The 18793-nt window shown below is 43.9% G+C and overlaps 1 protein-coding gene across 3 annotated transcripts in view; it reads right to left on the bottom strand.

The window, feature by feature from the left end:
- The window catches only part of fgf12a (fibroblast growth factor 12a), a 29822-nt gene extending 11573 nt beyond the window's left edge, over positions 1 to 18249 (bottom strand). The window contains exons 1-4 of one of the 3 annotated variants that reach the window (XM_038718134.1): positions 11877 to 12870; positions 10555 to 10602; positions 7457 to 7567; positions 1168 to 1271 (exon numbers count right to left, since the gene is read on the bottom strand). In XM_038718134.1, the coding sequence (XP_038574062.1) occupies positions 1168 to 1271; positions 7457 to 7567; positions 10555 to 10602; positions 11877 to 12072 (459 nt within the window). In that variant the 5' untranslated portion in view covers positions 12073 to 12870. Of the gene's footprint in view, positions 1 to 1167; positions 1272 to 7456; positions 7568 to 10554; positions 10603 to 11876; positions 12871 to 17868 lie in introns of those variants that run through there. The other 2 variants (XM_038718136.1, XM_038718135.1) reach the window with 2 other exon arrangements.
- Between the last annotated feature and the right edge of the window lie 544 nt (positions 18250 to 18793).

The raw sequence follows: 18793 nt of genomic DNA, 5'->3' as shown, positions 1-18793 counted from the left end.
ATTTCCAAATGTTCTCCTGTCTTTCTCGCAGTAAAGCAGTTCCCTTATCAATAAATGAAAGCTGCAATATGACAGACCCTAGCTTCACCATCTCCTTCAAGGATTTGTATTTTGAGAAAGAAAAGGTTTATTGGGCAGTTTGTGCTCATTTATCATAGCTGTCTGGCCGCCATCACAAAAGTCCCTCAGCAGAGGTTTGTGGGTAACGCATCCTTCACATCCTTTCTTCTGTAACACTTTCTTCAACTGGATTAAGAACCATGAGACTGGAGGTTATATAACTATGCCAACTAGGGATATCTTCCTGTCTTCATATCTTTGCACATGCACCCACCCCATCTCTCTCTCTCACACACACACACACACACACACACACACACACACACTCTCTCCCACTGCAACTCATTTCCACAAACATGCTCCGGAAGCATGTCTTCATCCTCAATGCAAAGCAGCTACGACTTAATTTTTCCTCCAACTGACATCTGTGGCTGTGTGTCCATCCCCATCCGTGCATCTGCTGCCCACACTAGCCCATATGCTTCTTATATCTTACACTGGAAATAAAATATCCGTCTTCGTAATACTTACTCCCCCACTGAGTGTTTTTTTTTTTACTCGAAGGAGTATCTCTAATGTGGTGAGATAATACCACTTGATCAGAAACAAGTGGAAGCGTTTCACAGCTTAGACTAAATTAATCTAAAAAGGATATTTTTTCCAGTGTAGTATCGTTTCGTGACAGCAAGAATCCTGAATAGAAATCAGGATTAAAGTTGAACAAAGCAAAACCATCCACATCAAAAGACAATGAAATTTAGTGGAATGTCTCTCCATTAGTAGCCCATAAAAGAAGAAGAAGCAATTTTTAAAAAAGGCTGAGCAGTGCAGTTGATGTCAAATTAAATGTAAAACATGTGCGGTGCTGCTTCAACAACAAACGGGGGGAAATAAGTGCTGCACAGCAACACAAAGGCACATCTGAAGAGCTCTCGAATAGAGCAGAGATGAAAGGGTTTGGAAGGGCTGAGTGTTTGCTGCAGTGGGATATTAAAAGAGACAACAAATTGAGCAAAACACAACACGTGTAAATTAACAAGTACACATGCTGCTAACACACACATGCACAACCTAACAGCGCGACTGGTGCAAGGGGTTGGATCTTACCGAGCTGTAGAGCATGCCCTCGCCATTCATGGCGATGTAGAAACCACTCTTGACTCCCTGGATGGCCACCACTCTGAGACCCACAGGAATAAGATTAAACAGGGCTGCGGAGCAGAGCAGAGATAGGGAGAGAGGGTCAGACAGACAGATACAAGGAGGCAGAGACAAAAGAGAGACATCAGACAGAAAGGACAGAATAGGACAATTGAGTTTTCACTTAACTCGTGTGGACACGACAGCCTCTCTGATCTGTTCTTTGGCTATCTGTCAGCATTAAAGTCAACAGCACAGGACATGGACAATGGGGACACTGACGCACCTCAGTGTGACAATGAAGCATTAACGTTTAAGCAGAAATCCAAAACTTTCTAGTGACAGATAACGAAAGTGATGAACTGAAAAAAACAGATGGCAGAGCATCCAACGAGCATCATTGTTTCGCGTCAACAGCTACCCAGCTAGCTGAATAAAAATGCCCTCAACCAATCGGACAACATATGACGGCCCCACTGATTACTGTACAAAAACACATATTTTTTCACTGATTTTGGTGAAACTGAATCATATTTTATGGAGAAATATTAGAAACCGGTGATTGCGGGTTGTGGCACCTGATTGGGAACCGTAGCACAGCATGAACAGGACCGAACACAGCCTCAAAGACAACAGGGGATCCATACTGAGATGACTTACACAGAGCTAAACCGCTGACTGTAGTCTAACTTATCTTCCTGGTTAGCTCGGTCGGTTAGCTGTGCTGCTAGCAGTTCTATTAGCTTAGTCAGCCCCAGGGTGCCAAGAGCCAAACCCCACAAGAAAACCACCTCGGTACTGTATTCCCAGTGGTCAAACTGGCCTCTGTCAGTCTTGGAGGCTGTGCTCGGCCCTGGTCCAGCTGTCGTGTTCACTCACTGAGAGCTGAAACCAGTCTGCACGGAGTTTGCATGACGAGGTGGGGGCGTAAACATACATTTCATGGAAACTTTCTGCTTAAAGTAATCCCTATGAGTAACCCCCCGATTTTACAAAATGTACCTGTAATCTGCTTACGTCTATTTTTTCTGCACTGTAATGGAATACAGTTACTACTTTTTACGTGACTTTGTTTGCAACAGCTCTGGTTCTGAAGAGACGTAACTGGCATTAGCGAGCCAATACAGACAGAGGAACAGCCGTAAAAGCGCCAATCATAAAGCCCCTGGTTTTAAATAAAAAAAGTATTTCCCTGTAAAATTAAATATCCATCACTTAACAATTAACTGTGAAAGTTAGAGCTCAATAAAAACGCTAATCTGCTTCATCAGGACTGCGTTGATGGGGTTTGATCAGATTTGGTGCGACAGTGGCGAACCCCACAGCTTTCATCACACTTTCATATATTCATCACTGAGTACTGATTGGTGCATGGACATTTGTGACATCACTTTTTTCCAACTGAGCCCTGATCACTTCAAAGCATTGACAAGAGCACTGATGAAATAGCCCAGACAGAAATCTCCCGTGTGAAATACCCCAAAACCGTTGTGACTTTGGCAGAACATTGTGTGTGTTCTTGTTGGGCCCCATCAATCACAATAATACGCTAATTAAGGTTAGAAAATTTGTTTTCAGGGCCTTTAATGTCTAATAAAATCATGCAGATGACCATATTATAATATTTGAAAAGAAATAAATAAGCTTTGTTTCACAACATGTAGAGCCCTGTAGAACCAGACGACACCTCAGACTCAGATAAAAAACGAATTACTGACTATGAAGATTCTTCGTTCATCCAGGCTGATCTAGAATTAGTTTGTAAGAAACAATTAAACAGGTTTTTTGGTCAATGGAAGATGTTTGGCCAATCATCTAAGAGGCCTTATTGTTTGTGTAAACAATGAGTCTAATTTTATTCAACACATTACTGTTATCTCTGTAGGTAAGTTCTGTTGAATCTGTGGACTGCACTGTGACTTTCACGGGCTCTGATTTGGTGACGGTGTGAGGACACTCTAAATGTTCTGCAGGCTCCCTGTATTGTTGGGATGATTGTTCTGCAAGTGGCGATGGGGACTATCAGATAAAGCTGGCGGGGATGAGAGGAGACGTGCCAACACAGGTCTGTCCTCCGAGCAGATTCAATTTCACTCAATAAATATCGACGTGCTGCTTTCGCCTGCCAATGGTTTGACTCTGCCCTCAGGCCACTGGGACAATTGATACACAGTGGCCACACTTGCAGTTAAATATACCCTTGAGAGCTGGATGTTTGGGGTGTAAAGGCAGAATGTGAGTCCATTAGCATCTTAAATTTTGTTTTCTCGGGCTTCCCAAACTATTTTTCATCACTTCTCTGTTTCTGATGCTCTGTTGTAAGTCTCTCCTTCCCCTCTGTCTGTTCCCCCGCTCCTCTTTCCATTTGCCTTTAATGGCCGCTGCCTTTACCACTCCAATGACTGGGAGTGTCTCTCAGAGGCACCGTCCACAGTTCTGTCACGAGTCACTAAAACCCAAGTGTGTTCCAGCCCAGAGCACCTCCTCCTCATACGCAGTCATAGAGCAAAAGAGACACAGAATATAGCATGCTGGTACACAATTTTGCTATTATTACGATCTGCCGTCCCTGCTCTAATTCGCCTGCCAAAATATTACTCTGTATACATAACTGACAGGAGCTATCTTTCAGCTACCTTCTAAATGTCCGTCTCTTCTATTTTGCAGCTCCAGCCGTTGATGGATTCCATAATTACAGCTGCATTGACTGCTATTACAGTACCTGATGACTATTCTGAAGGCGATTCCCCTCCCTTAATAACCTCAGTCCTATCTCTCACAGTCTAGAGGAAAGAGAGCGGCTATAGGCTGGTGCAGGGACAAAGTTAAGGGATTTTCAGCGATCTTATATCGTCAAATGGCGAGTGAAAGTGGTTCAAACAACCCAATAAAGCAAAATCCTTGAAACGGCTTCCAGTGGAGCAGTAATCGGCTACAAGCAAATGCTGCAGGTAGGCTAAAGGAAGTGCATTTGATGTGAGGGATATTGGCAAAGCAGGAAATAGACCCTGCAGGAAAGGTTTAGAGAAACACTAAGCCAAACTTCAAATGCCAAGGACACGTCTCCAAATCCAGAAAGAAATGCAAATACACAGATGGGAGAGCTGGTGTATATACAGTACAGTAGGTGTGTGTTTAATAATGTCTTTAATTCAATTTCAGGCGACACTCCTTGCCCACACCAGAGTTGATAGTAGTAGTACTTGAAATTAGTGGCTGGGTCTTCAACTAATAAAAAAGTGAAGCGTGCTTCATTCCATCCATCAACCCCGAGCATCAGAGACAGATGGAGTGCGAACGCCTAATATTTCAGGTGTCATAACCAGCAATATCTTTGTAGACCTTCAGTCTGTGCAGGTAATTACTGCAGGCAATCAACTGATGAAGATCAAATTAATCCATCCATCGTCAACCGCTTATCCTGTGTACAGGGTTGCGGGGGGCTGGAGCCAATCCCAGCTAACATCGGGCGAAAAGTGGGGTACACCCTGGACAGGTCGCCAGTCCATCGCAGGGCCACATGCAGGACAGACAACCACTCACATCCACACCTAAGGACAATTTTGGTGCCACCAATTAACCTAGTCTGCATGTCTTTGGATGGTGGGAGGAAGCCAGAGCACCCGGAGAGATCCCACGCGGACACAGGGAGACACGCAACAGGGAGACACGGAAACATGCAAACTCCACACAGAAAGGCCAGGGCAACCAGGGTTTGAACCCACAACCTTCTTGCTGTGAGGCGACAGTGCTAACCACTGCACCACCGTACCCCCCCGATCAAATTAATAATTGCTCAAATTTTAACATGGGTGTAAATTAAGTTATTTGTAAGTCAGCAATACTTACCGTAAAAGCAGGTCTATTCTATTACTTCTCGCGATTTACTGAATATTTTGGGTCAAACAAGTCAAATTCAAAAGAAGCGCACTCCGGGCTCAGGTCACACCTAGTATGCAGGCGGCATCATGCTCCAAAAATGGCATCAGTTCCACTGAACCTCCCCCTGAAAATAAATTACTGTATTCCATCTGCCGCTGCTGAGGATGCTGCAGGTCAGAGGGTGGTGTGGTTCAAGGGTGGGGGTAATCTATTATTCTAATAATCCAGCCGGGCAATCAATAGCTCTGTGCAAGACCTGAATACCAAATCTACTACATCCATTTTTGTCTCTCTTAATCACTCTCTCTTTGTCTTTCACTCTTTCTGTCTCTTTCTGCTCAGGACACTTCCAGTTTCCCTTGCTGTACCTCCTGCTCCCTTCTGCTGTCTTTCAGTGTTTTCTTTCGGACCGTCTCTGAGCTCGAGGCATCTCATACAGGGAATTATTCATCGTGTACAAACGGAGAAGGTGGTATTTTTAGTTTCCTCTGGCTGAATTATTCACCGCATTCCTCCGTCCCAGGGCCAGCGGGACTGCTTAACAAGAGGATTACCTAGAGGGTGGGGAAACCCTCACATGCAACAAAAACTTCATCAGCCAAAACCCTTTTCGAACACAATGAGTTAAAGGTGCACAGAGGAAATGCATTATGTTTATGCTCTAAGTACTGAAGATCTATCTACTCGTAAAATATAAAATGATGAGTGACATGAAGAGACAGTCCTTTCACCACATCATTGCTGCAGTCCAGCTGCTTCGGCTCTGGCTAACTTTAAGATTGGCAGAATGTTTTAGAGAAGAAAGGTCAGATTGGTTTCCTGTCTGGCTGCCCTCCAGACTGAGAGTGTCGTCATTATTGCTTTGGTGACCATTCTCCATTGACATATATATCTATTCCTTGATACTTCACTTCCTGTTGAAACCGTTACAAAAGCCCATATGTTTTAATTTAGAAGACTCGCTACAGGCTCTGCTGATTTCCCCCTTTTCTGTTCCAGTGAGATAGTAGGCTTTAGGGGACTCTACCCTGGAGACTATTTATCCACTGTGGAAAGTCGATCGGTGGTGAAATATTGCAAAGAAGTGGATCATGGAGGGATCTTTGTGACAATGAGTGAAGCTGCGGGGCTAAAGTTGTTCCAGGCGATTGGTGGTTCCAGGAAGGAATTTATGCTGTGATAATCACACATGCTTCAGAGCTGAATCAATCAAAACAACGCGACACCTACAACCATGCCGTGTACTCAGGGGAAATGGTTTACTTAGAGACACAAGGGCAAAGATAGTGGAATTAATTTCACTTAGGGATAGGAATTTTAAAGTGTGTAGGATTCAGTGGCATCTAGACGTGAAGTTGCAGGTTTCAAACAACTAAACAACCCTCACCTCAACATGAGATAGCAACAATGTCCTTAAATACTGACTGTGACTATATTAACATGCAATATTGTTGACGAAAAATGATGACACTAAAATGTAATTCATAAAATAAAAACATTAATAAAATCTCTCTTTCTTTTTGTCAGTGTAATGAGGAGACAAAATATTGCAGGCCATATTTTCTCATTTCTTCATTCAGTGAACAGTGTTCATTCAGCTGTGTTTTTTTCTTTCTGTGCTTTGAATGCTGGCTGACCGGGGCGACGGCTGGTGCACGGGGAAAGCGTTACTGTACTGTAGAGCAGCACAACATGCTAGGGAGAAAGAGGCGCTTAGATATTTTGTCCCATTTCAAATACTGTGAGGCAGACAAAAAAACCTGAGTGCCTAATTATATCAGACGGCAAGCAATGTGGTTATAAGATTTTTGGAAAAAACACTACGAACGGCATATCAAGGCTAACCACCTGGGAATTGAGATCAGTTAATGTCTCCTTTGCAATAAAAATGAGAACAAAGCTAACATTCAAATCATATCTCTATTTTGGTTAGAGCAGATTGACCAAAATGCTAATCAAAATTATACTGAGTTAGAAAAGACTAAAATGACGGTTAATGACTAAAACTAGACTAAAACACTTTTGATTTTTGACATTTGACACAGGACAAAGACTAAGACTAAATTTTAAAATGGCTGAAAAAATTAACACTAGTTGACAGTTATATCTCATGCATACTACTGAATAACCAGATGCATAAAAGAGGATTTGGAGAATAGTTTTAAATTGTGGGGGGTTTGTAGTGATAATCCAAATCAAAGAGGCTTCTTCTCTAATTTTGGAGTGCTTTAGGCTGGCATCAGTTATATAAGAATTAAAAATGATAAAGCACAGCACATAAAATGGTAAATGGTAATATATTATATAACCAAGTGACTCATTGCCATTAAATGTTTTATGCTGGAAGCTGCAGCTTCCATAATGCTCCACTCACTGTTGTCGCTGTTCTCGTCCTTGCTGCCGTCGATGGTTCCATCCGGCTGCATCTGCAGGTAGAAGCCCTGCTGGCTGAACAGTCGTGTCACGATGCCTTTCAGCTGCGGCTCTGAAACACACATGCACACACATACACACGATACACACGCGTACACACAAACCGTCGACCAAGCCACAGCCCCATCCCCACCAAGAATATGTCAGAGCAACGTTCTCATAATTGTGACAAAAACACAAAATAGCTAATACCTTGCACACACGCAGCTGTTCTTATCAAGCCTTTTAAAATGCTAAAATGTTTTACAAACAAATAACATAAAATGCACAGTGTGTTTAATTAATTACAAGAGGCAAGTTGGCTTTGGAAGATGGAGTGTATCAGCAGAAGAATTATAGACTTTTCACCCTTTAAATCGCTTAATGCATTTGAAAACATTTACTGGTGTGTTTTCCATCATTTAGTCAGATATTTTAAAGTCTATAAAAAGTGTTGGATGACTGTATGAAGTGATTCTCTAACTATATCAATGAAATACTCAATTATAATTAACCATTCTAAAAATGAACACTGAAAATGTTTTATTGTTCTTGTGACACAATCCAGCCTCCGCAGTTGCCTGCTAACAAAAACTCCTTTATTTAACTCTTACCAACTGATGAATATCACTACAACTATGATGGGCAGTCTGTAATGAGCATTTGTTATACCACAAACTGCCAAAATACGGTAATAGGGTTTGACTGGAAGGCCTTTACAATTAGAACACCATGATGGAAAATCTATGAGAATGTTGTTACTTTCTCATAATGTCTTACTGCATCTAGTGCAGAAAAATGATTCATCATTTGGAAACCCTTTTAAAATCGCTTTGTAATGTACACTGACATGCCAATTGTTTCTTTATTTGGTATGAAGCAACTGTGCATTTTTGGGTTGATATTACTGAAATTCAATGAAATGCTCTCTTTACCATATTCTGGGTTTTTAAAGGCAACAGGTTCACCCCAAAATGATTCCAGTGCTTTTTTTGACCTAAAGGAAACTGACCTGAAGTTTCTAGAGTTTTTTTTTCATTGCAATATCCCTGAACCGACCTCCAGCTTTGAGGCTGTGACATCTGGCGCCTGGCCAGAGTGCTACTCGACGCACTCAACACTTCAGGGAAGCAGGTGGAAACAAGGATTAGCTCGAGGCAAAGAAAGCCTCTCGGCCTCAGGCAATGCCAAAAAACAGTGTTTTTCTGAGGGAAACCGTATGTGCGGTCTTCTCTGTCTGTCTAACGTCCCGTAGGTCTTTTGATTTTGTGTAAAAGCAGCAGCATGAGTCAGGTGACACCATTAGCGCAAACAAGACTTAGGTTGTGGCTTTTGACATGCTGGGGAGGTAAAGCTTTGAGATTTATGAAACTCATTTTGAGTGCAGAAGAAGAGATAGAGAATATGTATACGTAACCAGCACAGTAAGCTTTACTGTGAATAATGATACAGCTGAACAGTAACGTGTTGTTTTTGCAATGGCAGAGATTTTGAGACAAGCTACATCAGACAATTCAGATGCTGGATGTTACTAATCCTTTGTTTATTCTCTGCCAGGCAAAAGAAACAAATTGTGCATTTTGTCACAATTGAATTGGTGCTCGGTTTCATTTTATATGCCTAAATAAACATTCAGTAAATGAAAATGCTTGCTTTGCAATGTGTTCTGATAAATGATGTGATTGGAATAAAGCAATATGAGTGAGCCTGACTGTCCTCCAAGGTCATAAGACTTGGACTTGGAGGTCATGCAATTCAGTGCAGTCCAGTCAGGCACACAAAACCCCAAATGATTTGGCAGAAAGAAACATTTTCAAAACTTAGAGAGAAAAAAACATCCAAGTTTTAGCCAGATCTGTCTTCAACAATAACAGCAGATATTAAGTCTTTACTTGAAAGCTGATCACTGCAATAATTACCGGTGTATATGCTTTGTTTATTATATGGAAGACAAGTGGTGTGCAGAGAAGAGAGCCTGCTGGATGACTAAGCTGGGTATACCTCAACTGTGCATCATCGTGACCATCAGTCCCCAACTCACCTACCCCTGGGGTGGGGCCATCAATTCCTTGGACAAGCCCTTCATCATCCATCACAGGCAGGGTGAGGAGAATGCATCTGTGTGTGTGTGTGTGTGTGCGCGTGTGTGTGTGTGTGAAAGCACATGGGAGCGTGCACATCAGTAAATCACATGTGATAACTACACTTCCATTAATTAAGGCCTGAATGTGGACCCCGGCAATCGCTGACGGCTCATCAGTCATTCATTTAACAGAGAGTGTGCATGTGCGTGTGTGTGTGTGTTCATGTGTGCGCTGGCATGAACAGGCTTCCAGCTAAACTCCAGAGCTCACGCCATGTGTTTGTGCATGAAAAATGTCTTTCAGTGGCAACATACAGCAGATCATCCTGTGTGTGTGTATGCGCTATTACAACGTCAATAAATTTACTTCATACCAATACAGAAGGACAAAAACATTTAAGTACGTCGACAAATGGCGTCATGACCATGAAATGGTGAATGATCACCTGTTCTGATGTAGTGTCTGACAGGTAGAAACACATCATATCCATATACACCAATAGACACTACAGTAACTATCCTCTACTACACTTACACAGTAGTACTGGACACATATTTACAGACATAGAACAAGGAGCGAGGATAAAGACTGATCCGACGTTGACTGACAAAGAGAATGAGGCAGAAACAAAATGAGAGGAGGCAGAGCCAAAGACAAGGAGAGGAAAGAGACAGAGGAGCAACAAACGACTGGCTAATAGCTAACGGGGAGAAAAAAAGAAAAAACGAAATAAATTCAAGAAAGCCACAGAGAAGGAGGGATGAAAGAAAAAAGAAGAAGAAATCAGCAAGGGAGAGGGTCGTCGGCTGTCAGACAGGTGTTGAAGCCCCCCGCCCCTCCCTCCCTTTCTGTCCCTCCCCAAAGCCAAACCCACCCCCTCCCCACCTCCCTGGCCGAGGGGGAGTCGACATGGGCGCGAGATGGGGTGGAGACGAGAAGAAACACAGCACACACGGATGGAGGCTGAGCTACTGACCTAGCCTGCAGCCCTTATGGGACACCTGTGGAGGTTTCGAGGGTGCATCTTACGAGGGGGGGATAGAAGGAAAAACAACAGTCTTTTAAACAGGCAGAATTCATAAATTCTCCAGTGTATCGGCTGTTTATATGCAAATATATGGAAAGGCATCAGTGGAAATAAGGATGATCAATTAGAGGAAACACAGCATGTGTGCCTGCCTGTCTCTGAGCTGTGTATCTAGCCGGTTAGACTATGGGTCAGTTGAAAGGATTTACCTACCAGCCCAACAGTGTCTGGAGGCCTGACTGGTGCTGGGACTGTTTGTCTGGCTGTGCTACGACAGGGATTTAATTCTGTCTGTCTGGCTGAGTGGGTGCCTGTCTCCGTTGTCCTGCCTTTCTGCCTTAGAAAACGGATGTCGGTCTATTCTTCCTCCTACCTCATCAGTCTGTCTGCAGCACTCTGAGGGGACCTGGCTGTCCTTCATCACATGACAAATGTATCTGGATTTGGAGAGGGGTGATTTGCACCGCTGGCTTGTTATCTGTGCACCAGGGCAGACCCAGGAGAACACAAAGGGGAAGGCTACACCGTGGAGTGTAGTAGCCACGGAGCCTATGTCTATCAATACAGCCACAGTAGCTCTTAATCACTAAAGCTATACCTCCCTTCACTGCAGTGAAGCTCCCTCTCTGCAATAAACATTTACCATTAAAACATTTAATCTCAAAATGAGGCTTGGTGCACTGCGGTGCAACTTATCTCCCCTCTGTACCATAATCTGCAGTCATATTGAATTAGGAAATATAAAGCAGCATTTTTAGGTGTATTCAAGTTGTGTGTGTAGGCTATGTGTGTACGAAAGGGAGGCCAGGGGAGGGGATGGTGCAAATATTAAGTGTGCAAAATCGAATGCTTAAATATACTATATAGCTGTTGGAACAAACCTTACTCAAGCTTTCACTGGGATATCACTTTTGTTCCAGGGTTATTGATTATTCTGATCAGAGTAGTATAATAATATCTAATGGGGTAACGTCACAGCATTTAGATGATTTCCTATACATTAATGCTGCTCTTGTTCTGTATATGGGGGAGGGCTGTGTTGTGCGGTGGATCGACAGACAACAAGAAGACCTAATGGAACAGGTGGATTTTTTGCACCGCGGAGAAAATCTACCTTCTCCTACGGTTCAGACTGGAGCCCTCGACTGCAGTATAATGCATCTGCTGCTCCAGAGAGGGGCGGGGTGGGTGGGGGGTTTGGGGGGAAACCGCTTCCATACGCACACATAACACATATCAGTAAAAAAAAAAAAAAAATCTACAGCACTGACCTGGTCGCCGCCGAACGGGTCTTTTCTTGCCGCTGCAGAAACGGACTTTGCTGAAGACCCCCAAGAAATGTCTCTCGCAGAGAGAGCGGGGGTCTTTGCTGGGGCTGGGGCGACGTTTCGAAGTAGAGACCCGGTCGCTGTTCGACTCCCTCGCCTGGCGTTTCTGCCGGATCAGGGAGCTGGCGATCGCGGCCATCTCCCCGAACCGAGTCTGAAAACCGAGAGTGTGGTTCGGCAGAGATCGGATCTTGGTGCAGCTTCTTGGCGCAAAAAAACACAATAAACCGAGAGAGCTGATTTTATGTTTCGGTCCACGAGTCTTTCAACCAAATGTCATCCTTATCAGAATAATCCTCCGAGTCCCGGCCATCATTGCACTTCAGGGCAGCATCCTCTGGTGGGGACAGTTTAATTCAGCTGCCGCGAGTTTATGGCACTCGGGTCTTCGACTCAACAGCGACTGATCTTTTACTACGGGCTAGGCCACAGGGGCCGACATATCAGCCGTGAATACATGCAACAGTATTGATAAGTTGATGCAGCTGCGTGTCATTGGAGAGCTTCAGGTAGGTATTCCAGGTGAACAGTGCCGCCTCTGACGAGCCCTATCCTCTGGGTTCCTGACGCCTTTTCGCATCAACCTCGTGCGTGGCTGGAGAAAAAAAAATCGGATCCTAACTTTCTCCCCTGCCCCCCCTCCCACCCCTAATTATTTACTCCATGCACATCGATGAATGAGACCGCCCGCTGCTGGTCCAGGAGCCCAGCTATGTGAGCCCAGTCTCCGGATCTGTCGATAGCACCTCTAAATGCAGCCGAGGCTACTCTGCAAGGACGCTGCAGAAATGTAGCCTACTGTAAGCCTGCAGGGAGGGATGCTGGTCTGAAAAAGCAACAATTAGTTGGGGCGAACACACGCCAGAGTGCTTTTTGTGGTAGCGCACAAATAATAAAGGAGCCTAAGCATTATTTCCAGCGCGTCCCGAGTGGATGCTGTCTCTGTGTGTTACATCGCCGACAGCGAGAGTGGACGGTCCAAAGCCTCCCCCCTCTACCCCCTCTCCTTCACTCTCTCTCACTCTCTCTCTCTCTCGCCCCCTCTCTCCCTCTTTAACTCTTTTAACGCACTCATACGTGATCGAGATTCATATTAGGAATTCTCTGAGGGGTGTAAAGACAGATGATCTCCACAACGAAAAGACTTGAATATAAAACAAAAAAGGGGGAAATGCCGAGTGGGTGCACGCGCGTGTGATTTTTAGTCCTTCTGGATAATGTTCTCATCTAAAAAGGGGGCGAATTATCTCGTAGTTGTCTATATGAATTTAAATCAGAAGTTGCAAGCCAATTTGGGACAACGTCGGCAGCAGGGATTCCGCATTACGTTCTTTAGAAGGAAGCGCGCAAAGGAAACATTTTAATCAGCTTTGGCTGATACTGCACAGCATTCTTATCCTCATCGCTTATATTTAAGTTGTAGCCTATTTTCTAAAACACATGCCATAAAGAATATATTAAATCTGGCTAAAAGGATTACCTGCAACAGTTTTCAATACACACCCAAAACACCAAATGGCACACTGCAACGCAGACAGTGACACAACACATGGATAAATGTGATTTAGGGCTTATGGAAATGACATGGTCTACCCCATGATACACCAAAACATTACGAATAACATCCTCAGCAACAGCACAATAGTCCTTATCATAAACCATAAAAAATACTGCAACACCAAAGATCAGAAAACTACCCTTTAACACTCATTGAGCCAGGAGAGATGGAGTGAGAACATACTGCTGCATGTGTGTCTATCATAGATCACATCTGTGGACAAAATGCAAACTGCAGCTGTATTCAGCACAAAGTAAATGTTTTCATTAGAATTACAGTAAGGACTGGACCTTATGATTAAGGATAAGTCATTAGAATGAAGGTAAATCAATGCAAAGCCACAAACTATGTGTACCAACATGTGTCTGTGAGCATGCATCTAGTTTCACTGTTTATTATTGCATGGGCTGGGGAGCAAACAGGCAACACTCACTCACACACACACACACACACGCACGCACGCACACACACACACACACACACAAACTGTGGGAGGAAGAACATGTGAGTCTTCAGCAGCACAGCAAACCTCTCTCTTCCCCGTGATGAAACAGTATGAAACATTTAGACGCTTTTTCTAGGACTCGGTTTGACATTCTCTCTCCAAATCGAACCCGGAGAGAGATCCAGAGAGAGGGCGAGAGATGATTTTCCTTTTGACTACCACTGTCTGCCCCCCACCACCCCACCACCCTACCACTTACATAATATTTTGATATAATGCATGAAAGTGTTGAATGTGAAGCACAATGTGTGCTCCTATGTGAGACAGAGAGAGAGAGAGAGAGAGAGAGAGAGAGAGAGAGAGAGAGAGACAGACAGACAGACAGACAGACAGACAGAGTGAATGCAGATAAAACCCCTTAATTTAGCTCTGTATTCTTATTGAGTTACCAGTGAGTGGTAGAAATGAATATGTCATTGCAGCATAAAGAAATATCAATACTAACTTCAATATGACATTCATCATTGTAGCAGATATGCAGGACTGTGGTTTGGATTATGAAGTGAGCTTTCTCAGAATTGTGGTGTGGAGTGGTATAGAGACATAGGACATATATCTTTGTCAGGAAAAGATAAAGTATTCCCTAATGAGGATCTGCTAGGCTTCCTCCTTCTACCAGAAAGAATTGATGTTCACTTCATTCCAGCTGAGATATGTCCACAAGCAATAAAACACTGCTGCTACGGGGGTGCACTATATTGCGATCATCTGAATTGTCAATCAAAATTATATTACCCTGTAAAGGTTTGCTAGTTCATTTATAGAAACAGTGCTGTGTGCGAGTGTTTTTGATCCTCAGTGTGTGTCATTTGTCTCCATGTTAGAGTGTATAGTTGGCTGTGTTTTCATTTGATCAGACTGTGCTAGTTCTTGTATTTTCTCATTAAAAGTTATGAACTATGTTGCATACACTGCACCACAAGAAACCAAGTATCTCTGAAAACTGAAAGAAATTAACCAAAGACCCAGCGTCCCTGTGGCACTCTCAGATCCCACCACTACAGGGTGAACTGATTGTTCACAGTAATTCCTTTATACCTGCTGCCCCCTTGTGGAAAAAGAATGCACCACAGGTGTTTGGAGAGAGACTAGTGGGTGTTTCCATTCCCTGAATCTCCTCATTCCAGTGTGTCCTTGAAACACCAGACACATTTGTTGACTCAAAATAGCTGGAACTAGTTTTCATCACGTAATGTCTGCTAAATTATCTTGCCAAGTCTCCGGGAGGCAAAGAGGAGAGATGTGTGAGAATGAGTGCGATGCTCATTACCACAACATGCCCAAGTTGTATCAATGTACAAAAACAAAGTGATTCTTAAAGCGAGGTCCCTGCATTGCAAACAAGATCATTTTTCAACATTTTACCATTGCGCTGCATTTCAGCAACCAGTCTTAACTGTTGTTCTTACTCATAAGCAAGAAGCCATGACCAGACAAACACAAGCAGAGAGATGACAATCAACTGCTACTTAGGACTTAATTAAGTTAGTCATTTAAACAAATTGTGCTTGACAAGAATGCATCCGTTTTGGGTGTTTGGTTCGATAAAAAAAGTCTACAATGACATCAGGATTGACTTTAAACAAAGCTGTTCCCAAATGAAACCTGATGTTTTAAACAGTCACATGGAAACAGAAAAAATGACAACTATTACAGTACCATTATAAGAAATAAGTATTATCACTGGTGAAGACAAGGTTTTGTTAGTGGTCGTTTCTCCATAATGCCACCCACCATGCAAGTATCCTGCAATCCAGACAGCCCAACTACTGTATTAAACACTAACACAAGAAAAGCCAGGCGCAAACTTGACATTACAAAGGAGAGCAGGTGCAAACATTTAAGCCTACTCAGAAACATCTTTCACTGAAAAATCCCTGGGAGGCGATTTTGGCACGGTGCCTGAATCTGGAGAGCAAAAGGCTTTCTGCTCTTCCTGCTTTGCATGATCTCAAAAAAACCAGAGCAGTGAATGATGGAGTCAGATTACCTGCCGGGGTTTTGGCCCCTGTCTTCTGAAAAGTTAAGTGTGTGATCGCTCTCTGTCTGATGAGTGATTTACACACTGAGTCAATCATGTCTGCTGACATAAAATATACAGACACGTGCAGGTACGAGTTAATCTTGTCTGTTTAATCATCCATGAGCAGGGGTAGTGTCTGTTCAAAATCCAAAAAGCATGCCTTCATCATACTGTAGCTCTATATTCATGACAATGTTACAGTCTTGGCTGAGCAGCAGAGACACAACAGAACTCCTCTTTAGGAGTTCCTGCAAAAGAACAACAATTCAAACATATAGAATCAAATAGAAAATAAAGATTCAACCTGTAAATGAGCTCACAAGCTGACAAATATGGAACAAACTTCAAACAAAGCCAACATGGCTTCACCTCAGACAGCTTTAAATAGAGTTGTGCATTTGTGCTTTGCGTCCATGTGTCAACACCTATGAGCTGACTCATAAAGTTTTGATTGAGGTCAAGAGGTTCATCTAACAGTGAACAGAGATGCAGGATAAGGACTGGCGGTGCTTTATATTCGAGTCCTACAGATCCCAGTGTGCGTGCTGCTTTTGGTCCAACTACCTCAGAGGAATCAACTGTGCTTAATGGAGTTTCTAATTGTCTGCCCTGAATTTGAGAGCCCGCTCCAGCTGAAACTACAGGAGATCCTACGTATTGCAAGTAGGAAGACAGGAGTGGGTGTTGCGTTTTTTGTCTCCCAGTAAAATGGCATTTTGTGTCTCGCTGGAAATGCGGAAGGATGTTTTTTTAATGACTTTGGAGATGTGGTTATGTTATGAGCGAAACAACAGCAGCAATGCAGTGACTTGCCGACACATGACTAGAGGACATGGCTGGCATCTTAGGCGTATTGCCAAAGACTGTTGAGTGCTGTTTGTGTGTATTTGTGTGTGTGTGTGTGTGTGTGTGTGTGTTTGTGTGTGTGTGTCACTGAGACTTCACATCTCTAGGCGCAGCATGTTTTATACTGGACAGATGGCAAAATAAGTCACTATGAAAGATAATGTTGATTCCCCATGAGAGTAAATGCAGTTGCCCTGAAACTATAGACTTAACATTGCGCCTGATTTTCAACATGCGTTTAAGTAGTTAGAGTCTAAGTGGAGTTTGGGCAGGAAAATAAGGAGTAGCCTAGTTTCATTTAATCGACATAATTGAAGAAAGGGAGACTTTTCACATGTTATCAACTGACATTCAATTACAATTTTCCACAAAGAGTAGAGGCAGTTGGGGGGGGGGGGGGAATTGAGATTAAACTATGTCTTGTCAAATGGGAATCCTGGGACAAAATGTAGTGAACTTGGGGCCCGGGTTTGGTATAAATAAATGTAAACATGAAAAGTTTGGAGCCCCTGTTCTGAAATACTTGCTGCTATGCGCTATCCGTGGTGCTGAACGGCGCTGCTTGTTTGGGGCCCTAACGCAACGCTGCCTCTCCAAGGCCCCTGAAGTTTAATGACTTGGTCCCTGCATTGTCCGGTTTTTTTGGCCCGCTTCGGATGCAGCACTGGAACGCGCTGCTTTGCAAAAACAGAGCTCGGTCTGGCAAAGTATCTGGAGCCCTCTCCGGAGTGGTGCGGTTGGAGAGCCGACTGCCAGCAGCTTTCCGCACCACACAACATTCGGGACAGATGCGAGGAGCACAAGGAGAGGCACTCTCCACTGCAGACTCGGAAGATGTTACTCACACATTCGAGTGGCCAATGAAACCACTCACCCTCCCTCCCCCTCCTCATCACCTCTCTCTATATCTCCCCCTTTTCTTTTTTCTCTCCACATCACTCAAGAGAGAAAGCATGCAAAGCAAAGGTAGCTACAAAGCTATGGCGCTGTATTTGTCTCTCACCGTTGGTGATAGTGGTCGACTTCGATCGTTGTCCACAGAAACACTGCAGCATATGCGCTCCTTTCTGAAGGAATGGCCTCAGAATCCTCATTGATTTGGGTTGATGGGAGCCTTCCTCAATCCAAACAATCGGACACTAACGCTATCACAACACAGCAGGGTCAGGCAGCATAGCGTAGCCAGCCAGCCTCTCTCTACAGGCTCACAGCAAGCCCTCAACACGCCGGAAGGGCACAGTCTGCAGGACAAATTACGCTAAAACGAGGCATCTTGAGTGATTCCCCTCTCTCTCTCTTTCTCTTTCTCAACCCTATCTCTATATCTCTGTCTATCCTCTTCTCGTCCACCGACGGTCATTCGCGTTCACGGCACACTCCTCTTCCGCCACGGCAGGCAACGCAAGGACGTTACAATGTGCTCTTAATTGTACAACCCCCCCCAACCCTCTCCCACTGTCGCTCCGCGTCTTTACCAGCAGCGGACGTAATAGCAGGAGAGAGAGAGAGAGAGAGAGAGAGAGAGAGAGAGAGAGAGAGAGCATGCACGCCAAAGTTAAACTGCAGGGGTAAGTGGCAGGCCGGCCACGAGTGAGGTAATGCGTAGCTGACAGTTAAAAGGCGACGAGGAATGCACGATCCGACGCCGGCTGCACAGATGTTGAAGCCCAAGAGCCAATAGTTTGTCTTTATTTCAGTTTTTTTTTTTTAACCCCAGATCCATTGGAAACAAGCGGACAACGCAGAGTCTACGTCAGCTGCAGCCCACCGCTTTAAAGACAAAGGTGTTAAACGCGTGGTACCGCCTGAAAGTTTATGGCCCAGTCACTGCCTAATGGAAGCCCCAGGCGCCAGCAGTGGCGACCTGAGTGTGCACATATGCCTACCAAAAGTGTATTAGCAGGGCGGGAAAAGAAAAGAAAATCTAC

The sequence above is a fragment of the Micropterus salmoides genome, unplaced genomic scaffold (assembly GCF_014851395.1).
Source record: "Micropterus salmoides isolate LMB-PRFRI ecotype aquatic unplaced genomic scaffold, ASM1485139v1 Ms_hic_scaffold_14, whole genome shotgun sequence".
NCBI classification, from domain to species: Eukaryota; Metazoa; Chordata; class Actinopteri; order Centrarchiformes; family Centrarchidae; genus Micropterus; species Micropterus salmoides.
This window is presented reverse-complemented; position numbering and strand designations above follow the sequence as displayed.